Raw genomic sequence first — 23,310 nt, 5'->3', positions numbered from 1 at the left:
ACCAGTGGTTTGCCAGGTGCTCTCAGGGCTTCGGCCACAGACTGAAGCCTGCACTGTCAGCTTCACTGTCATATTTTTCAGGTTTTGGGACTCAGACTGAGCCACTGCTGGCTTCCTTGCTCCTCAGCTTGCAGATGCCTATTGTGGGACTTCACCTTACAGTCATGTGAGTCAATTCTCCTTAATAAACTCCCTTTCATATATACATATATCCTATTAGTTGTGTCCTCTAGAGAACCTTGACTAATACAAATGTAGTAAATATAAAAGGCTATTTTAAAATTATCAAAATACCGCTGGGCGCGGTGGCTCACGCTTGTAATCTCAGCACTTTGGGAGGCCGAGGCAGGCGGATCACAAGGTCAGGAGTTCGAGACCAGCCTGGTCAATATGGAGAAACCCTGTCCCTACTAAAAATACAAAAATTAGCCGAGTATGGTGGCAGGTGCCTGTAGTTCCAGCTACTCGTGAGGCTGTGGCAGGAGAATTGCTTGAACTTGGGAGGTGGAGGTTGCAGTGAGCTGAGATCGTGCCACTGCACTCCAGCCTGGGCAACAGAGCGAGACTCTGTCTCAGAAAAAAAAAGAAAAAAGAAAAATATCATCAAAATACCAGTGCCTCAGTAAAGCAGGTGTTTTCTTGGCTCTCAATCAAGATGGAGTTAGGGCTAGTCTGAATACGAAACTCCATTGCAGCATTCCTGTTTCTCATATATGAATATATACATCACAGATGCGTGTATTTGTCTTCTGGAGAGATGGTGAGGTGTTACCAACGAGAGGGAAAACCCTGGGGGAATCTCTATAATCTCTGCCACCCCCAACCAATAGCAATGTTTTTTTGTTTTTGCTTTTTTTGAGACAGAGTCTCACTCTGTCACCCAGGCTGGAGTGCAGTGGCACAATCTCAGCTCACTGCAACCTCCACCTCCTGGGATCAAGCAATTCTTATGCCTCAGCCCCCCGAGTAGGTGGGATTACAGGCATGCACCAACACTCCCAGCTAATTTTTGTGTTTTCAGCAGAGATGGAGTTTCATCATGTTGGCCAAGCTGGTCTTGAACTCCTGACCTCCCCTCGTGGCCTCCCAAAGGGCTGGGATTATAGGCATGAGCCACTGAGCCCAGCCCAACAGCAATGTTTGTCCTGAGATGCCACTGTTCAGTAAACGATCCACCCATCCTCATAAATGCTCTTCCATTCTACCCTCTTTCCTGCTGTGCTCGGATTCATCAGACCCGATGTGAAGCCTGACTGAGCAGAGTGGAGACCAGCAGCTGCACGTCAAGTAAGGAGGACCCCACCCGAGCCCAAGTCAGGCTGCTCAGATCCTTCCCCTCCTGCAAACCCCTGCCTCTCACAGACCCTGCACACCACAACCAGCTCTGCTCGGACTCCTGCACCCTTGCCTCTCACAGACCCCCCACCCCATGACCAGCTCTGCTCAGACTCCTGCACCCCTGCCTCTCACAGACCCCCCACCCTATGACCAGCTCTGCTCAGACACCTGCACCTCTGCAGCCCTGCCTCTCACAAACCCCGCACCCCACAACCAGCTCTGCTCAGACTCCTGCACCCCTGCCTCTCACAGACTCCCCACCCCATGACCAGCTCTGCTCAGAGCTCACCCTGCAGTCCTGCCTCTCACAGACTCTGCACCCCACAACTAGTTCTGCCCAGACCCCTGCATCCCTACCTCTCACAGACCCCCCACCCCACAACCAGATCTGCCCGGACCCCTGCAGCCCTGCCTCTTTCTCCTCCTCACCTATCCTCGTCTCTCCCACCCTGGTCTTCTCTCTCTGCCTCTTCTCTCTGCTCTACTCACTGTGTTGATTAAAAAACCAAACTCTGTAAAATATTTAAAGAGGTTTATTCTGAGCCAATGTGAGTGACCACAGTCTGGGGAACAGAGTCGAGGAAGTTCTGAGAAAGTGTGCCTGAGTTGGTCAGGTTACAGCTTGGTTTTACATATTTTAGGGAGACAGAAGCTACAGGCAAAGACATAAATCAATACATGTAAGGTATACATTGGTTCAGCCTGAAAATGCAGGGCATTTTGAAGTGGGGGCTTATGGGTCATTGGTGGATTCAAAGATTTTCTGATTGGTTGAAAGAGCTAAGCTATCTCTAAAGACTTGAAGTCAGTAGAAAGTAATGCTTGCGTTCAGATAAGGGAAGTTGTGGAAACCAAGGTTCTTTTTATGTGGATGAAATCTCAAGGTAGCAGGCTTCAGAGAGTATAGATGATAAATGTTTCTTTTTAGACCTAAAAGGTGTCAGACTCTCATTGAATCTCTCCTAGATCTGGGAAAGACCTAGAATGGGAAGGAGATTCTGTACAGTTGTAAATTTCTCCCATAAAAAAATGGCTTTGTAGGGCCATTTTAAAATATGTCAAAGAATTATATTTTGGGGCAAAATATTTTGATTTCCTTCAGGGCTGGCTATCTGTAGTGTGATGTTATAAGACAGTCAGGTTGAAATTTGGTATCTTATTGTCACAGTCTGTTGTGTTAGCCTTACGATCTCTATTTTTTTTCTTTTTGAGACAGAGTCTTGCTCTGTTGCCCAGGCTGGAGTGCAGTGGCACGATCTTGGCTCACTGCAACCTCCGCCTCCTGGGTTCAAGTGATTCTCCTGCCTCAGCCTCCTGAGTAGCTGGGATTACAGGCATGCACCACCATGCCCGACTAATTTTTGTATTTTTAGTAGAGACAGGGTTTCATCATGTTGGTCAGGCTGGTCTCGAACTCCTGACCTCATGATCCACCCGCCTCAGCCTCTCAAAGTGCTGGGATTACAGGTGTGAACCACCGCACCCAGCCATGCTCTCTATTTTAATGTTAATGATGGTCAGTTGTGCCTAAACTCCAAGAGGGAAGGGATTGAACACAAGGGGTGTCTGACCTCCCTTCCCATCATGGCCTGGAATTTAGTTTTTCAGATTTCTCTTGGGTCCCCTTGGCCAAGAGAGGCTCTGTCCAGTTGGTTGGGGAGCTGAAGATTTTATTTTTGGTTTAGAGCTCCTCCTGGTCTCTCAACTGCCCCACTGCATCTCCCAGCCCATCTGCAGTGCCCCTCATCTCCCCCAGCTGCAGCCTCCATCCTCACCCTCCTGTGTCCAGGTGCGGGTGGAATCACAGGACAGCAGGGAGTGAGGGGTAGGAGGACTCTCCAAAGGGATTTGGAAGGGTCCCTGGACCCTAAAAATGTTGGGGCTCTTGACTACCTTGGACCATGCCCCCCAGAGTTTTCTCATTCTTTCTCATTCTTTGATGGCCTGATGTGCATAATTACATCTTTTTTTATTCTTATGTGGAGTATTTTATATATAATGCGTATATATATGTATATGTATATTACATTGCCTGATTCATAGTTCAGTACACATTTGATAAAGGATTAAGTAAACTATCTGTATATTGTTTTGAGACGGAGTCTCACTCTATCATCCAAGCTGGAGGGTAGTGGCACGATCTCAGCTCACTACAAGCTCTGCCTCCCAGGCTCAAGTGATCCTCCCACCTCAGCCTCCCCAGTAGCTGGGATTATAGGTGCCCACCACCACACCGCTAATTTTTGTATTTTCAGTAGAGACAGGGTTTCACCATGTTGGCCAGGCTGGTCTCGAACTCCGCCTCAAGCAATCCTGCCACCCCAGCCTCCCGAGTAGCTGTAACTACAGGTTTGCACCACCATGCCCAGCTATTTTTTTTTTTTTAGTAGAGGACAGGTCTTTTGAAACAATCCAGTCAAACAAAATTAAGGGCTAAAAAAGAATGAAGATGAGCAAAACCTTCAGGATATCTGGAACCACATAAAGTGATAAGGGCAGTGGGTAGGGTAATGCGTGTGCTTAGAAGAGCTTGGACTCCCCTTTTCTTCTCCCAACTGGGCAATAGATTCAGTCACATTGCCTCCAACTCGGCCTGAATGTGGGGTGCAGCCCAGTGATAAACTGAAAATGGTGCTTTCGGCCTTGGACCAGAGAGGATGGGGCACCTCTCAGGCAAGCAGCATGGGCAACAGGCTGGGGGGAGTGTGGTCCGGTCACATCGCAGTCTCAACAGCAGCCTGCTGCAGGGTGGCAGGGACCCTCCCAGGGGTGAATGACAGCCCCTAGGATCCCCACTTCCCCCTAGGAGCAGCACCCACATGTGTAGATCCCTGGCACCTGGGCTCTCAAATGGCTCCCAGTTGAGGTTATTCCAGGTTCAGATGCCTGTGGGCTTCTGTGAGGGCTCCCTTTCTGCAGCAATGGCCCTGTGCAATCTTTAGGCAGCTCTGTATGTCAGGCCTGTGGCCTTAGTGGTTGAGGGTTTCTCCCAGAGTCAAGATCATAAAAGTTCATTTTGGATCCTTGCGGGTTTCTCTCTCACTGTTTTCCTGCATCCCAGAGCATCTCCAGCTCTCAGTGTGTCCCCAAGTGGGCGAGTGGCCTCAAACCCTCTTGTTACTTACTTCTGCTGTTTCCTGTCTCTTGCCTGGTCAATGCTAGAATTCTCTCCTAAACAATATATTCAAAATGTGAATATCTACTTCCTGTTTTTGTTCCTCTCTGTGGAAGAGGCACATACTACCTGCATCTAGTCATCCAATTGGATCCTTCTCCAGTTTTCTTTTCTTTTTTTTTTTTTGGCATTAATTTTGATTTTTAAAAATAGTGCCGGGCTGGGAGCGGTGGCTCACGCCTGTAATCCCAGGACTTTAGGAGGCCGAGGCGGGCAGATCACGAGGTCAGGAGTTCAAGACCAGCCTGACCAACGTGGTGAAACCCCGTCTCTACTCAAAAAAAAAAAAAAAACAAAACAAAACAAAACAAAAATTAGTCGGGCATGGTGGCATGCACCTGTAATCCCAGCTATTCAGGAGGCTAAGGCAGGACAATCGCTTGAACCAGGGAGGCGGAGGTTGCAGTGAGCCGAGATTGTGCCACTGAACTCCAGCCTGGGTGACAGAGCGAGACTCCGTTTCAAAAAAAAAAAATAGTGCCAGGCACGGTGGCTCATGCTTGTAATCCCAGCACTTTGGGAGGCCGAGGCAGGAGGATCACTTGAGGTCAGGAGTTCGAGACCAGCCTCGCCAACATGGTGAAACCCCGTCTCTACTAAAAATACAAAAAAATTAGCCAGGTGTGGTGGCGGGCGCCTGTAATCCCAGCTGCTCGGGAGGCTGAGGCAGGAGAATCGCTTGAACCTGGGAGGCAGAGGTTGCAGTGAGTAGAGATCATGCCATTGCACTCCAGTCTGGGTGACACAGCGAGACTGTCAAAAAAAAAAAATTGCACAAAGCATTACTTATCTTATTCATTTTTTGGCACAAAGTATTACCTTACTCATTTTTTGACACCCTCTTAAATTTTGCACCACAGATGTATACCTCTCTCATTCAACTCTATTCCCTGCCCTGCATGGAGGCATTGTAGAGTGATGTTTAAGAACCTGGGCTCTACAGTTAGATACCTTGGGTTCAAATGCTGATTCTGATTCTTACTATCTTTGTAGTCCTGAGTCAGCTACTTAACCTCACTGTGAATTATTCAATTTTATTATCTGTAAGTTTGAAATAGGAATTAGTATTAACAGATAAATGTGTTGGGAGAATAAAATAAGGTAATACATATAAGAAAATTAGGGTAATATTTTGGATATATTATGTGCTCGATAAGTGTCAGTCATTATTAGTTTTCAGAGACAGATTCATGTATTAATATATTACTTCTCTGGGAGGAATATATAGACCAAGTTATTAATAATTTACTAATTTTTAAAAACTCTTCTATCATTCTTGCACTTCTCAGACTTCAAATATCACAATATTTGAACACCCAGATTCTTGACAAGCAAGTTTTAAAGATTTTAAAATTCAGATAATTGGTCTTGGTTTGTAGTAATATCACACCTGGTAATTTGGATCAGTCCTTTTGCTAAAGACAATAAAAGAAGCTGAACAAAATACAAAAACATCTTAAAAGCATCAATGACCTAACAAGGTAACGAGCAATTACCGAGCCACATTCCAGAAGAGGATGGGAATTTAGAGAGTTAATCTGGGAATTTGGTTGGAGTCACCTGCCAATTCCAAAGAGGGTCTGAGAGACTGGGCTGCATTTTTGACAGCTCCCAACCCCAGGGTTAGAAGCATAAATGTCAGAGGATATCAAGTGTGGGGAGCACTGGGGAAAGGTCTTTCCTATTGCCCTACCCACTCCTCATACATTTATTATATGGAGGTGCCTTTACTTGTCACTAGGGAAAATTGAGAACAAGTCCTCAATGTTTTCCCACCAACATCCAGTTTTTCCATGATTGGGAAACTTCCAGTTATGCTGAGGGTGTTACCAGCCGCTTGTTTCTTTCCCACCTGATATTTTATTCCTCCTCCCTCTATGTAGTTTTTGTTCTGGAAAAACAAGGAGGAAGAGTTCTTACATAATTGTAATCTCGTGTCAGATCTCAGGATGTGGATCTCCAGAGCCAGCCACAAGGGCGGGTCCCCTGCACTTAGAAGGGCCCGGTGTTGGTTTTATGCTTTGCTGTCACTGTGTTGAAATCCAAAACACATATTAAACAAGCAGCGCTGCGTGTTCACTTTGCACTGAGCCCTGAAAATTCTGTGGTCGGTCCTACCTCGACTCCAGGTCCTGTGATAGCTCACTTGTGCTTTTCTGGGTGAGGAAAAGGTGGGTCTGTATTCGCCAGTGCTAAGTCCTTTCTCAGCCCAGGCAGGCAGGGGTGCTACCTGCTCATCTGTCCTGTTTCTGCTCCCTCCTCTAGGTGGCCTTCCAGGACTTGACTCCATATGCATGTTCTCGTCCATGGGCTCATACCCAGTCCAAAGGACTTTACCCCAGCTCCATCTTTGCCCAGACACACTTGAGGCTGCAGGGTTTCGGTAAGAACACAACTGCCAGATCAATAATTGCATACCAAGTATCAAACTCTGTTTTGATTTGCCCCAATAAAGATACAACATCTGGCACAGCATCTGTGGTTGGGGCACAGTCTAGCTCTGGTTATGAAAGTTTACAATTTCCTGCCCTTGTCTGTGACACAGTTTGGATGTTTGTCCCCTCCAACTCTCATGTTAAAGTGTGATCCCCAATGTTGGAGGTGGGGCCTGGGGAGGTGTTTTGGTCGTGGGAGGAGATTCCTCACAAATGGCTTGGTGCCCTCCCCATAGTAATAAGTGAGTTCTCACCCTGTTACTTTGTGCAAGAGCTGGTGACTTGAGTCTGACATCTCTCCTGTTCTCTGTCTTGCCATGTAACGTGACTGCTCCTCCTTTGCCTTCTGCCATATTGTAAGCTTCCCAAGGCCCTCACCAGAATCAGATGCTTGCACCATGCTTCCTGTATAGCTTATAGAACCGTGAGCCAATTAAATCTCTTTCCTTATAAATTGCCAAGCCTCAGGTATTCATTTATAGCAATGCAAATGGACCAACGGAGGTAGTCTGCTTTATGATGGGTCAGAACGTGAATCACATGAGGATACGATAGTGCTTGTCATTCCTGAATTTTCCACATCATACAATTCACCTTCTGGGCTCCATATAGGGGAAGTGATTCTGGAAAACGTGGTTCCCACTTCAGAAGGAACAGTGGTGTTGGGGACACGTTGACAACAGAAAGTCTAGCACAGTCCACCCCATTCAAAAATAAGCATCTACAGACATTTTCAACTTCCAAATAAAAGCAGCAACAATACTATTTTCCACCTAATGTGATGCAACTATTCATTTCACAACCCAAAGACCTTTAATCTTCTCTATAGAAGAGATATTTGAAAATGCTAGTCCATCTCCCAGATGACTAACAACCCCTTTTGCTCTTTCATGCTATAAATACTAAGGATCAACCAATATAAACCTATATTAGATAGAGGGGTATGAAGGCATTGAGACAAAAAGCAGAGGACTCAGTTAATACAGAAACTATATTCACATCAGCTGGGCATGGTGGCACATGTCTGTAGAGCTACTCAGAGGGCTGAGGTGGTAGGATTGCATGAACCTGGAAAGTGAAGGTTACAGTGAGCCGAGATCGCACCACTGCACTCCAGTCTACACGACAGAGCGAGACCTTGTCTGAAAAAATATATATATATACACATCAAAGTGAGGAAGATTATATAAATATCTAACTTAGTCCTTGTTTCAGCAGCTGGCCTTGAGGCTAAAGCTGGCATTTAAAAATTTCTTCTTTCAAGTTAGACACAGTGGCACATGCCTGTAATCCCAGCTACTCAGGTGGCTGAGGTGGGAGGCTCATTTGAGTTCAGGAGTTCAAGACCAGCCTGGGGAACGTAACAAAACTCCACCTGAAAAAAAATTTCTTCCGCTATCCATTCCATAATCCCTATGCTCTCAGCAAACACCTCAACTGGCTGTGATTTTTTAACCTGGTGAAGTTACTCACGTCTTCATGAAGTATACATTCCCTCAGGAGTCCTTCCTGTAATGGATTATTATCATTTTCCCATGTTTTACAATGGGACGTGGGAGTTCTAAGAGGCATCCCACAGAATGCCTTGTGTGAGTGGTATAGTTATACTCTCTTCTGCCGATTGTGTAGTAACTACCCAATTCCCCCCTTGATAATCAGGACAATTTGCCACTTTTTACTATCAGGCTTTACACGATTTCTTCTACCTTAGACTATATAACCATTCAGTTACATCCAGGTTAATGGCTTCCACTTCCAAAGTCCGTATCTCTGGAGTCAACAGCAAGAACACTTCCTGCCAAGGACTACTCCAGATTTTTGCATGCTTAATCCAAAGCAAAAATAAGACCTTTTGAATTAGGGATGTTTCTATCATTAATCTTCATCACACATAATTTTTTTTTGCAATTCAGATTCCTGGTGAAAGTTCTTCAGAGCTTCAAATTCCTTCTGGTGTAACAATATATTATTTGCACCAATTTTACCTGTATGGCACCCACTTTTCATTCTTATAAAACTTATCACTTGGTAAAAAAAATTCTCACTTTTCCTGAATGTCCTGTTGGTTCCTTGTAATATCCTCCATCTAGGCCATTCAACAGGGTGAGCTTCATACTGATGGGGAGTTCAAGAAGGGAGTTATCAAAAGATAAAGTAAGTGTACTCGCATTTTCTCCTTGAGAGGTTGGGTAAGTCAACAATAGACTAGACCTATGGAATATGAGAAACAGCAGGCTGTCCCTATAAGATAGGAGACTGCTGAGAGCTATGCTGAGTCCAAGGAAGAGAAGGCAGTTGTAAATTGTACTCAGAGTTAATTTGTCCTGACAGAAAATGGAGATAGAGAAAAATAAGACACAATACTCTGAAATGTGCATCTCCATGTCATTCCATGAATGGTATGGTCTAAGTTTGATTGTTTTATCAGTACAGATTATCTTCGAACTCATCTGAGTGAGCAAGTCACCACTCTTGCCCAATAGCTTCTCTCTGTCAATCTGAACCCCACCCATAATCTGGTCTTGAATAGCACCTCCCTCTGGCTGACTCCCCTTGACTTAGCTCCTGGCTCTTGACCCAGAAAGTGACTCATTCAGGCTATCACTTATCGGGGCAAGCAGTCCCCGATAATTCAACGTAGGTTCTTTTCTGTTTTCCCTAAGTGTCGGCCAGTCTGAGAAATAAAGGGAAAGAGTACAAAAGAAAGAAATGGTAAAGCTTGGTGTCTGGGGAAGACATCACAGGTCGGCAGGTTCCATGATGCCCCCTGAGCCGTAAAACCAGCAAGTTTTTATTAGCAATTTTCAAAGGGGAGGGAGTGTACAAATAGGGTTTTATTAGCAATTTTCAAAGGGGAAGGAGTGTACGAATAGGGTGTGGGTCACAGAGATCACATGCTTCAAGGGCGACAAAAGATCACAAGGCAGAAGGTCAGGGCGAGATCACAAGGTCAGGGCGAAACTAGAATCACTAATGAAGTTTCATGTCCCGCCGTGCACGCATTGTCATTGATAAACATCTTAACAGGGTTCAAGAGCAGAGAACCGGTCTGACTAGAATTCGCCAGGCTGGAATTTCCTAATCCTAGCAAGCCTGGGGGCGCTGCAGGAGGCCAGAGCGTGTTTCATCCCTTATCTGCAACTGCATAAGGCAGACACCCCCAGAGCGGCCATTTTAGAGGCCCCCCTGGGAAGGCATTATTTTCCCAGGGCTGTTAATTATTAATATTCCTTACTGGGAAAAGAATTCAGCAATATTTCTCTTACCTGTTTTCCGTAATAAGAGAAATATGGCTCTGTCCTGCCCAGCCCACAGGCAGCCAGACTTTAAGGTTATCTCCCTTGTTCCCTGAAAATCACTGTTATCCTGTTCTTAAGGTGCCCAGATTTCAAATTGTTCAAACACACATGCTTTACAAACAATTTGTGCAGTTAACGCAATCATCACAGGGTCCTGAGGCAGCATACATCCTCAGCTTATGAAGATGATGGGATTAAGAGATTAAAGATAGGCATAGGAAATTATAAGAGTATTGATTGGGGAAGTGATAAATGTCCATGAAATCTTCACAATTTATGTTCTTCTGTTACGGCTTCAGCAGGTCCCTCCATTCGGGTTCCCTGACTTCCCACAACAATCACTGATACACAACAGTGAGTGACACCAACACAGGGAGTCTCAAGCTTGAGAGCCCGATTCTTACTCTCTCTCGGTGCACCCACTTAGTAAGCTACCCTGGACATGTCATTTAGCTATCCCTATTTTATTTTTCATATCTCCCATATGGTGCCATGGAGCCCTTGCATCCCCCTTCTAGCCACCCAGAATGTTCAGAAACTGAGCTAGTCATTCAATTTCTACTACTTCGGCAGAAAATCTGAGATCAATTTGGAATGTTTCTTGCAGGACATTAGCAAAGATCTCAGCTAGGTACCATTTATTTGAAAGCAAATCATACAAATACTTGAAAAGATTAAATTCTGGCAATTCTAGGGTGTTATCTCCATTTTTTTTTTTTTTGAGACAGAGTCTCACTCTGTTGCCTAGACTGCAGTGCAATGGCACGATCTCAGCTCACTGTAACCTCTGACTCCTGGGTTCAAGCAATTCTCCTGCCTCAGCCTTCTGAGTAGCTGGGATTACAGGCACCCACCACCACACCTGGTTGATTTTTGTATTTTTAGTAGAGACAGGGTTTCTCCTTGTTGGCCAGGGTGGTTTTGAACTCCTGACCTCAGGTGATCCACCCACCTCAGCCTCCCAAAGTACTTTATTTAAATAAAGGCATTATTCTTTGCTCACCCATATTCTCATACAATTACTCCTAGTTTTGTTCTCATTAGGTCTCCAACACTATCACCAATACAGATTTATTTATTTATCCACCTTGAAAACATCTATTCACTCTCTCTCTCCACTTTCTTCTTTTGAGTGGCATTATTTTTGCTTTAGAGTGTATTGCCTTTATTTTACTTTGTATTTTTATGGTCATTGTTCTTTCTCTATCACTGCATTCAATTGAAACAATCTTGATATTTCTACTGTCTTCAGGTTGATTCACCTAATTTAGTCCACTGAAATTCAATTTATATTGGATTGGGCAATTCTATTTTTAAGGTCTTAAAGATTTCTGAAAACATTTTTAATTTATTTTATTTTTTAGAGATAGAGTCATGCTCTGTTGCCCAGACTGGAGTGCACTGGTGCAATCATAGCTCACTGCAGCCTTGACCTCCTGGCTCAAGTGATCTTTCAGCCTCAGCCTTCTGAGAAGCTAGGACTACAGGTACATGCCACCAGACCTAGCTAATTAAAAAAGAAAAATTTGTGGAGCTAGGGTCCCACTATGTTGGATATAGCAACCAGTGGGCAAACAAACACAGTTTCCAAATAATCTTAGTGGAGAAAAAAGGTACACATACACATACACACACACACACATACACACATACACACAAACACACACACACACTCAATCTACTGATCTATTCAGGAAAAATAAGTACAGAAAAAAACAGGGAAAAAAATTACACCATGTAGGATATGCCAACCTTAAAGGAATAAGCTGAAGCAAAATTATATAAGTAGAACTTTATTTGGGCCAAGCTTGAGAACTGCAACCTGGGATCATGGATGCAAGTTGCACTGAATGCACACTCTGCTTAGCAGCAGTTACAAGTGGATATTTAAAGGCAAAAAAGGGGGACAAGCAGTGGGGTTGATACAAAGTTGTTTATCAGGAGTTTTCATGGGTTTACAGAAATGGCACTGGTTAGTGACTGGCTACATATTATTAAGTTATAGGGTGTGGGTTATAGTGTCAGGTGTGGCATTATTAGGTTAATTTATAGCTACTTGTGGCAATAGCAAGCAGTTTCCAGAGATGAAGATATAGCTCAAAGGGAGGAGTATGACATGATTGTATGTTTCATTTTAATGCCTCTCTGGGCCTGGAAATTGAAAATATTTTCATTCCTTAGATAAAAGTTCTTTTCTCAAAAACGTAAGAGTGAAATGCTTTAAATAAGACCAGACATTTGCCCAGCAACTGCCTGTCCAAACTAAAAACTGATGCCACCCTTGTTATTAATCTTTTTAACCAACGATAATGTTTTTCAAAACAATCATGTAATCCTTGTCTGGGTATGGCAGCTCATGCCTGTAATCTCAGTGCTTTGGGAGGCCAAGGCAAGAGAATCATTTGAGGCCAGGAGTTTGAGACCAAGATGGGCAACACAGTGAGACCCAGTCTCTACAAAAAATACAAAAATTAGCTGGCATGGTGATATGTGCCCGTAGTCCTCGGTATTCATGGCTTTGACTTTGTTTTAGCCTTTCCTCCTTCTAGATAATACATATTAAGATATCATAGTAGGACACTTAGGCTGCCATAACAAAATACCACAGACTGGGTGGCTTAAACAACAGAAGTTAATTTTCTCACACTCTGGAGGTTGGAAGTCTAAGATCAAGGTGCTGGTCAATGCCGTTTCTGTTGAGGGCTCTCTTTCTGGCCTGCAGACAGCCGCCCTCTCACTGTGTGCTGACATGGCCTCTTCTTTTGTGTGTGCAGGGAGAGAGTACAAGCTCTCTGGTGGCTCTTCTTATAAGGACACTAATCCTATCAGATCAGGGCCCTACCCTTATGACCTCAAGCACTTCCTTAGAGGCTCCACATTCAATTACAGCTACAGTGGGTTTCAGGGCTTCAACATATAAATTTTGAGGAAGACATAAACATTCAGTCCATAATAGATAATGTATTTTTGTCCAGTAAAGTGTGAGCCCTGGTCCCCGTCCATATCGGTAGGGGATGCCATATGTTGCACACAGCTGCTCTAGTCTTTTTATGGTGGTTTTCTGGGTGGCACGCTTGCTGGGATATGCCTGCATTAGCCCCATTGTAGGGGTCTGCACAAGTCAAGGCATAGCAGCAGCCATCAGATACGGGCAAAGGTCCTATATAGTCTACCTGCCACCACGGAGCCAGGCTCCGACCCTGGCTGATCTGCCCAGTATCATGCAGGCAAGGGGCTGCGGTTCTCCTGCACACACGTAGGACATTATTGACAGATGCGTACTATGTCTTTATGTCATAGTGGTGGGCACCAGTTCTTCACTGTGGCCCAAAGGGTACCTGTTGCGGGAAGTCAGGGACCCCAAACGGAGGGAACGGCTGAAGCCATGACAGAAGAACGTGGATTGTGAAGATTTTAGGGACATTTATTAGTTCCCCAAATTAATACTTCTGTAATTTCTTATGCCTATCTTCACTGCAATCTCTAAACATAAATTGTAAAGATTTCATGGACACTTACCACTTCCCCAATCAATACCCTTGTGATTTCCTATGCCTGTCTTTACTTTAATCTCTTAATCCTGTCAGTTGAGGAGGATGTATATCATTCCAGGACCCTGTAATAATTGCGTTAACTACAAAAATTGTAAAGCATGTGTGTTTGAGCAATATGAAATGCGGGCACCCTGAAAAAAGAACAGGATAACAGCAATTATTCAGGGAATAAGAGAGATAACCTTAAACTCTGACCGCCGGTGAGCCGGGCAGAACAGAGCCATATTTCTCTTCTTTCAAAAGTAAATGGGAGAAATGTCGCTGAATTCTTTTTCTCAGCATGGAACGTCCCTGAGAAAAAAGAGAATGCGCATCTAGGGGTAGGTCTCTGAACTGGCCACCCCTCCGGGGCGTACCTGTCTCTTATGGTCGAGATTGCAGAGGTGAAATAAACTCCAGTCTCCCATAGCGCTCCCAGGCTTATTAGGAAGAGGAAATTCCCACCTAATAAATTTTGGTCAGACCGGTTGATCTCAAAACCCTGTCTCCTGATAAGATGTTATCAATGACAGTGGTGCCTAAAACTTCATTAGCAATTTTAATTTCGCCTCAGTCCTGTGGCCCTGTGATCTCGCCCTGCCTCCACTTGCCTTGTGATATTCTATTACCCTGTTAAATACTTGATGTCTGTCACCCACACCTATTCATACACTCCCTCCCCTTTTGAAAATCCCTAATAAAAACTTGCTGGTTTTTGTGGCTTGTGGGGCATCAAGGATCCTACCAATGTGTGATGTCTCACCCGGACGCCCAGCTTTAAAATTTCTCTCTTTTGTACTCTGTCCCTTTATTTCTCAAGCCAGCTGATGCTTAGAAAAATAGAAAAGAACCTATGTGATTATCGGGGCAGGTCCCCCGATAGGTATCTTGTTCTTAATGTCCTTTTTGTTAGCCAGTGGGCCACATCTTCTGTTTCTAACACCTTTTTGGAAGTTAGAAACAGAACTTCATCCAGTAGTCCACCTGCTGATTTCCAGGTGGTGCAGGTGCTGTGCAGGCATCCACATGCTAGGCCATTATATGCATGTCCGAGATACAATGGAGAATGTCCTTCCACATGTCAGCCTCCCCAAAGGGGGCGGCCAGCTACCATCCAATCCGGTGTTTCCCACTGTAGTAGCCACATGGTAAGTCCCTTAAAGATGGACCAGCTACTGATGCACAGGACTATTGGGTCCGGCTCACAGAAGAGACAACCCAGGCGGCTCACAGCTCAGCCCATTGGCTATTATGTCCTTTGCCTGTATCAAGCCAGATACTATCAGTGGATGGCTGGATGACCATGGCTATCCAAGTGCAGGCATTGCCTCGTGACAAGCCACCTCTGTACCAGGCCTGGTCAGAAATTGGGCCCTGTCCCTCTTGCTTGAGGAGGTAATTTGCGGAGGCTCAGTGTCTGTGTCAAAGGCCCTCCTTCAGCTGTCATGTAGGTGACAGGGCCACGCACCAAATGGAGCCCTGTGCTAGTTAATGTGCTCCCTGTGCTAGTTAATGTGCTCCTCTGTGCAAGCATGCATGCTATTTGGCCACACTCTGTGTCTGGGCATTCCCAGACTTTGGTTTCTGGAAGGTGTCCTTCAGCCAACCTGCTATGGGGTGCTGGCTGCAGACTAGAATGGGGCCCCCTTTGTAACATCCTCCCCTTGCTGTAAGGCATGATATGTAGTGTAGCATTGTTGATCCATGATTCTACAGATAACTTCAGCACCCTTCCATAGTTGGGACCGGAATACTACAGGCACATATCTCTGTCCTCACCTTTGCCACAGGCTGCGCCCAAACCTCTTGGAGTAATTGGTTATGTCAAATTTACAAGGCTGTCCCTGCCCTAGAACACCCAAGGTTTGTATTCACTTCACTGTGAGTTTAGCTTGTCCAAAGGCATCATCCTCCTTTGTGGACCAGTCCCAGTGGGCCCCTTTCTTGACTAAGCAGTACAAGGGCCTAACAAGTTGGGCCACATGGGGAATAAAAAGACACCAATACCCTAGAAGGCCTAAGAAGGTTTGCAACTGCTTTGGTGTGGTAGGACACAGTTAGGCCTACACCATATCTATAATGACAGATGGAACAACTTTAGTCTTACCTGACCAGACGACACTCAAGTATTTGATAAGCCTGGACCCTGAACTTTGTCGACATTGACCGCCCATCCTCTGTTCACGAAGTGAGACAGCAAGGTGGGGCCTGCAGTTTGTAAGCTGAAAAAAGACTCAGTAGTTAGTGATATCATCAATGTAATGCAAAACACGTGCCTTCTCCAGCGCACTCCATCTACTCAGGTCAGCGGCCACTATAAGGTTATGTAAATATCCCTCACGCAAGACGTAAAGGTCTATTGTTCTCCTTTACCAGGTGACTGTAAATTGGTCTTGACCCTCTGAGGAAATGGGGATGCTGCAGAAGACACTGGCTAAATTGATAAAATGGTATGTACCAAGTGCTTCTCCTATCCTCATCAGGAAGCAGGTGATCAACTGGGGCCTCCAGCCACCCCTGCTGATGTTCTCCAGCTGACAGAGGTTTGAATTCTCCCTGGGATGGAAACCCCAGAGGGAGGGGTGGGCTGCCATCTTTGCTGTTTGGGTGACTTAGCTGTTTCAGCCTTTGGGTATTGGAGAGTCTGAGCTGACTGGGGGCAGAAGAGGTCCCCCAGCACAGCACAGCTGCTCCACCAAAAGGTGGTCAGACTTCTTCTTTAAATGGGTCCCTGATCCTGTTCCTCCTCACTGGGTGAAATGTCCCAACCAGGACCTACAGTCACCCCTGTTTGTGTTCTCCATCCTACAGAGATTTGTAACCACCCTGGGACAGAGCTCCCAGAGGGAGAGATGGGCCACTATCTTTGCCATTTAGATGATTTAGCTGTTCCAGCTTTCAGGCCTCAGAGTATCTGAGGAACCAGGGGCTGACATGGACCCCCAGCACAGCACAGCTGCTCTACCAAAACATGGCCAGACTGTTTCTTTAAGCAGGTCCCTGATCCCATTCCTCCTCACTGGGCCGGACCTCCAAAATGGGGTCTTCAGCCATCTCCTACAGGTGCCTTTGCATTGGCAACAGGCCTGTACCATCCTGGGATGAAGCTTCAGGGAGGGACTGCTGCTATTTTTGCTGTTTCACAGTCTTCACTGGTGATACCTCCAGGTACTGGACTATCTGAGGCAACTAAGGACTGGAGCAGGCCCCCAGAATACCACAGCAGCCCTACAGAAAAGAGGACAGACTGTTACATTGGTGCCCATTCCCATGTCTCCTCATCAGGTAGATTCTCCAAGCCTAGGCCTCCAGCCACCCCCCGCCAGAGCTATGAAGCCAGTAGCAACTCAGCAACTCCATGAACAGAGCCTCCAGCGCCATCTGAAAGCCCCTCTGCCACTGCCTCTGCAGTGGAACTGTCCTTGCCACCCTCAGACTAACAAAGGAGCAAAGGCCCTAAGTGCTTTATTCACACCTCCAACAAGCTGCAGTCAACCCAAGGAGAGGAGATCAGTCTGTTTCCCATGGGTCCCATACTCCCTCTCCCACTGCTCATCACCAGGCAGGGAACCCCTGGCATGGACCCACGGCACAGATGCTCCACCTTGAGCTGACTGCACTGAGTGGCTGCTGACCTTCATCTCTCTGGAATGGAGCCCCCAGGAGACAAGCAAACAACCCTTGGCCACAACCACTAATAAGATCCCTTCCTCTGCTGCTTCCAACTTGAGGAAGGAACATAAACACTGAGATCACCCCAGAGCTGCAGTGGGCAGCCCAGGAGTCCCAAGTCATAATCACAGCCAGCACTCAAGAGGGAGAGGAACCCACACTTTCAGAGCATTGTGAGAAAACACAGCTGCAACTGTGAGGAAACATAGGGGAGCCATACAACTGACCAATAAGCCTAAGTGCCACCTGCTGGATCACACCCCAAAGCGTCAACATAAATAATACCTTACTAACATATCCGGCCTCTGAAACCAGAGACAAGAAGTCAGCTTCAAATAAAGACCCCACACAAAGCCTCAGCCCAGGAAAAACATCCAGAAAAGAAGTCTATTGACTGTACTTAATCTACACTGCGGTTAAAGAAACACCCACACACAGAGATGAGAAAGAAGCAATGCAAGAACTCCAGTAACTCAAATGGCCAGAGGGTCATATGTCCTCCAAACGACCACACTAGTTCTGCAACAATAGTTATGAACCATGCTGAACTAGCTGAAATGACAGAAGTAGAATTCAGAATACAGATAGAAACAAAGATCACTGAAATTCAGGAGGATGGCAAAACCCAATCCAAGGAAAACAAGAGTCACAATAAAGTGATACAAGAACCAAAGGACAAAATAGCTGGTATAAAAAAGAACCTAACAGGTCTGACAGAGCTGAATAACACAACACAAGAATTTCACAATGCAATCACAAGTATTAACAGTAGAATAAACCAAGCTGAGGAAAGAATCTCAGAACTTGAAGACTGATTCTTTGAAATAAGAGAGTCAGACAAAAATAAAGAAAAATAAAAAATAAAAAGAAATGACCAAACCTCCAAGAAGTATGGGATTATGTAAACAGGCTAAATTTATGAATCACTGGCATCCCTGAAAGGGAGAGGGAGAAAGCAAACAACTTGGAAAACATATTTCAGGATATTGTCCATGAAAACTTTCTCAACCTTGCTAGAGAAGCCAACACACAAATTCAGGAAATACAGAGAACTCTTGCAAGATTCTACACAAGGAGATCATCCCCAAGACACATAATCATCAGATTTTCCAAGGTTGAAATGAAAGAAAGAATGTTAAAGGCACCTAGAGCGAAAGGGCAGGTCACCTACAAAGAGAAGCCCATCAGACTAACAGCAGACTTCTCAGCACAAGCCAGAAGAGATTGGGGATCTATATTCAACATTCTCAAAGAAAAAGTCTTCAACCAAGAATTTTATATCAAGCCAAACTATGCTTCCTAAGATCCTTTTCAGATAAGCAAATGTTGAGGGAATTCATTACCACCAGGTCTGCCTTACAAGAGATTTTGAAAGGAGCACTAAATATAGAAGGAAAGACCACAACCAGCTAATACAAAAACACACTTAAACACACAGACGAGTGTCACTATAAAGCAACCACACAAACAAGCCAACATAATAACCAGCTAACAGCACAACGACAGGATCATATCCACATATATCAATACTAACCTTTAATGTAAACAGTCTAAAGGCCTCACTTAAAAGACACTGACTAGTAAGCTGGATAAAAAAGCAAGACCCAATGGTATGCTGTCTTCAAGAAGCCCATCTCACACTTAATGGCACTCATAGGCTCAAAATAAAGGAATGGAGGAAAATCTACTAAGCAAATGGAAAACAGAAAAAAGCAGGAGTTGCAATCCTAATTTCAGACAAAGACATTAAACCAATGAAGATAAAAAAAGAAGGGCATCACATAATGGTAAAGGGTTCAATTCAACAAGAAGACCTAATTATCCTAAATATATTTGCAACCAACAGAGAAGCACATAGATTAATAGAGGAAACTCTTAAAGACCTTCAAAGAGACTTAGACTCCCACACAATAATAGTGTACTTAAAAACTCTCCAGCCTTTCGTTTCAGCAGAACTGAGTTCAATCTCTTTCCTCCATTGCAATAGTCTTGAATAGTCTTCCTTGCCTATTTAAATCCAAAAAAAAAAAAAAGAAAGGAGACGACATTGGGTACAGGTGTGTACATTGGAAAAACCACTTTATTTATTTCCTGATAATCTACTGTCATTCTCCATGTCCCATCAGTCTCCCACATGGGCCATACAATGGCTTGGAGCTGCATCATTTTGTAAATTCCTCAGGCTTCTCTACTGGTACACATATTACCCTAGCCTATGTTTCTGAGATGCCTTAGTGAAAGTTGATTTTCTTTCTATGTCTTCTCAGGGAAAATGTCTTCTGCTACAGAGAAAAAGAAACCAAGAAATTACGAATAACAGACAAGGAGATAACTGAAAATATTTGAGAAACTGCTAGAGATTAGACTACAGGGCCAGGGCTCTTCAAAAGGAGTGATGAAGACATCTAGACTCCCCTCCTCATTTCCACCTCCCTTCCCCTGACCCCCTGGCCAGGGACGGGGTCCCTACCTTTCACATTTACTGGAGATGGGAGATGAGTGGCACTGGGAATTCACACCCTGAACCTTCAGCTTCACAACAAAATCGTTTGTGAGGCCAAAGGAATCAAGACAGCAGAGCTCAAAGCAGGGCCAGAAGGTGCAGTGGGGACCACATTGGCGGGTCTCGCTCAGGGACACGATGGCGTCATTGTAACAGCACTGCTCCAAGGGGTTGTAGATCTTGTCTCCACACCTGGGTGCCGGCTGGCACAGCCATGGTTCTGAGCCAGCGGGAGCTGGACAGATGGACAGACATTGTTGGTGTGAGCTCAAGGATAACCAGGCACTACATCCCCCAATCAGGAGCCCTCTGTGAACCCCCATGCCCACTTTCCAAAGTCAGCCTCCTTCCTCTTCACTCTTGCCCATCCTTGTACTCACCGATGACTTCCCTTGGACACAAGAGGAGGAGACAGACTGACACATAAGCAGGAGCTGGGAGAGAAAGAAAGGAGGTTAAGGATGGGGCTGGAAGTGTGGCCACTAGGTTGATCTCAGGGAGGGCAGGCCAGGGTGGGGAAGGCTTAGTTCCGGATTAGCTCTAAAGGCTTGGGTTTGGAACTATCTTTGCATAGGATCTAACTGACACAGTTAAGAGTCCAGACAGCAGGGCCAGAGAAGCATGGACCCTTCTAGGAAAGAGAATGCAGGGAAAACTCTTGGAATATCTTCGTTTATGATTCTAAGAATATGGTGAAGTTTACCAGTTGGAAAAAGGAGGCAGCAGCTGTTAAAGATTAACCATGGTTAAGATTAAGGTGATAAGGAAGGAGGAAGGAAGCTGAGTAAGATTGGCAAGTGGAGAACTGGGGTGCAGGATTGTTTTGGAGATAGGATTGGGCTTGAGTAGGTCTTTTTTTGTTTGTTTGCTTTTTGTTTTTTGAGACAGGGTCTTACTCTGTCACCCAGGCTGGAGTGCAGTGGTGCCATCTTGACTCACCGCAGCCTTGAACTCCAGGGCTCAAACGATCCTCTCACTTCAGCTTCCTGAGTAGGTGAGACTACAGACATGTGCCACCATGCCCAGGTAATTTTCTATTTTCTGTAGAGACGGACAGTAGGTCTAAAATTTGGGGCTCTCCTCATTTGTTTTGCAGTTTCTGACACCATGACTGTGGGTGAAGGTTGAGAGATAAAGGAAATGGAAAAAAATGATGGAATATGAAGGTTTTTTTATGGATGCAATCACCTGACTAACATAGTGATCCAAGTTCAAATATTCCATGGTTGAAAGCATGTACAGGCAGGTGAAAACATGTACAGGCAGCTTTTGAAAGCATGTACAGGCAGGTGACAATGAGGTTATGTGAGCAAAATAAGAGGAAGGGTGTTCGTTTTTGTCTTCTGTACTTGCAAATGAAAGATGTTCCCCTTATACTATAACCTTTTTCCTCTCCTGGGCTACTCCATATCAGAGAGTGAATGCAGCCAAGTCCTACTCCATGTTGTGGCTTGAGGAAGCTGATGGCCTCCAGTACCACCGGCCATTACCAATGAACATGAAACCAGAGAAGGTGGCTCTTCCCATCTATTTTAATCCCCCTTCTACTAAACACCTTCTAATTCTATATTTCCCAGGCACTGTATCCTTAGAAGTTTCAAAAGATGATGCCCCAAACCACTTTGTTTACTCCCTGGAGAACTATTTGGAGTCATATCCACAGTTTTCACGTGATCTAGCAGAAGTGCACAGGCACCATAAACTCCAAAAGAGAACCAGAGAAGAGTGACAGCTGCGATTTTTTCATGGAGTTGTTGTGAGGATCCAAAGCGCATGTGGTTCTAGAGTGCAGATTGTAATAATAGTAATAATAGTAAGTGGCAGATGATATGTGATACAGCACCTGAGAGTGCAGCCCAGATAAACAAAATCACAAGGTAAACCGATGCCTATGAGGAAGGCAGCAAATCTGGCAGGACCCGGGCAGTAAGGAAGCCAGCCCTCAGTGATGACGACTGATCTGACACTCCATCCCCCACCTGCTGCCACAACTTGTGGGGGAGCCCTTACTCTTAATCATCCTGACCGCATCAGTAACCTTAGGGAGGGCTCTTCTCTCCCAAGCTCCATTCTTAGCCTCCCATGCACGTTGAAGGGTATTGGCCTCCTTTACAGAGCCTAAGAAGATCAAGAATCTGGATATTCTTGATGAGCCTCACCTGCCAGCTTGGTTATTCAAGAAAAGTTGTACACGAAATTAACAAGAAAAGGTACAAGTGTCAAAACTGTTTTAGCTATTCTAGTTCCTCTGCCTTTCCATATATAGAATCTTGTCTATACCCACTCGCCCCCCCAAAAATAAAATCTTGCTGGGATTTTGATAGAAATTGCAATCAGGCCGGGCGCGGTGGCTCACACCTGTAATCCTAGCACTTTGGGAGGCCAAGGTGGGTGGATCACAAGGTCAGGAGATCAAGACCGTCCTGGCTAACAGGGTGAAACCCCATCTCTACTAAAAATACAAAAAAATTAGCCAGGCATGGTAGTGCGCACCTGTAATCCCAGCTACTAGGGGGCCTGAGGCAGGAGAATCACTTGAACCCGGGAGGCGGAGGTTTGCAGTGAGCCAAGATCGCGCCACTGCACTCCTGTCTAGGTGACAGAGTGACACTCTGTCTCAAAATAAAATAAAATATAAATTGCAATCAATTTGGGGGGAACTAACATCTTTACTAGTTGAGTTTTACAATCCATGAAAATGGCATGTCTCTCCATTTATTTCTTTCAGGAGCATTTTGTAATTTTCAGCATATAAGTCCTGTACATGTTTTGTTAGATTTACACCTTTTTCATTTTTGAACAATTGCAGGTGCTATTTTGTTATTAATTTCAATGTCCACATGTTCATTATTGGTATAAAGAAACACGATTGATTTTTTCTATGTTGATCTTGCATTCTGAAACCTTGCTAAACTCACTTATTAGTTATAGGAGTACATTTTTAGATTCCTTAGGACTGTTTACATAGACAGTTGTGTGGCCTACAAATATAGGAACAGTTTTATTGCTTACTTTCCAATCTGTATAAATTTTAATTCTTTTTTTCCTTGACTTATTGCCCTGGTTAGAATGTCCAGCAATACACTGAATAAGAATGGTGAAAGCAGACTTCCTCTCCTTTGCTCAGTCTTAGGTGGAAAGCATTCACTTTTTCACCATTACTTATTATATTAGTTGTAGGGTTTTTGTAGATGGACTTTATCGAGTTGAGGAAATTCCCCCTATTCCTGTTTTTCTGGGAGTTTTTAAAATCACTAATGGGTGTTAAATTTTATCAGATGCTTTTTCAGCATCAATTGATGTGATCATGTCATTTTTCTTGTTTAGCATGTTAATATGATGGATTACACTGAAA

At 44.8% G+C, this 23,310-nt stretch overlaps 1 protein-coding gene and 1 long non-coding RNA gene across 10 annotated transcripts in view; one reads left to right on the top strand and one right to left on the bottom strand.

Annotated features, from left to right (window-relative positions):
- The window catches only part of IGFL2 (IGF like family member 2), a 136,111-nt gene that overhangs the window by 32,722 nt on the left and 80,079 nt on the right, over positions 1-23,310 (bottom strand). For 2 of the 7 annotated variants that reach the window (XM_063701469.1, XM_055369790.2), the window contains 3 exons: positions 20,336-20,389; positions 19,923-20,190; positions 15,888-16,002 (listed from right to left, as the gene is read on the bottom strand). The exons of 1 other annotated variant lie outside the window; for it this stretch is intronic. In XM_063701469.1, coding sequence (XP_063557539.1) covers positions 15,903-16,002; positions 19,923-20,190; positions 20,336-20,389 — 422 coding nt within the window. In that variant the 3' untranslated portion in view covers positions 15,888-15,902. Of the gene's footprint in view, positions 1-7,202; positions 7,314-15,887; positions 16,003-19,514; positions 19,735-19,922; positions 20,191-20,335; positions 20,390-23,310 lie in introns of those variants that run through there. 4 more of the 7 variants (XM_004061011.4, XM_055369793.2, XM_055369791.2 and 1 more) reach the window with 3 other exon arrangements.
- On the top strand, positions 61-19,563 carry LOC129528578 (uncharacterized). Of its 3 annotated transcripts, XR_010131992.1 has the most exons (5): positions 61-166; positions 1,236-1,287; positions 6,779-6,896; positions 16,157-16,230; positions 16,592-19,563. It is a non-coding gene; the product is annotated as an uncharacterized lncRNA (long non-coding RNA). The 3 variants fall into 3 exon arrangements; XR_008673858.2 differs by having other exon boundaries at positions 16,157-19,563; XR_008673859.2 differs by lacking the exons at positions 16,157-16,230; positions 16,592-19,563 and adding an exon at positions 7,310-7,376 and having other exon boundaries at positions 82-166.

The sequence above is a fragment of the Gorilla gorilla genome, chromosome 20, assembly GCF_029281585.2.
Source record: "Gorilla gorilla gorilla isolate KB3781 chromosome 20, NHGRI_mGorGor1-v2.1_pri, whole genome shotgun sequence".
Classification (NCBI taxonomy): domain Eukaryota; kingdom Metazoa; phylum Chordata; class Mammalia; order Primates; family Hominidae; genus Gorilla; species Gorilla gorilla.
This window is presented reverse-complemented; position numbering and strand designations above follow the sequence as displayed.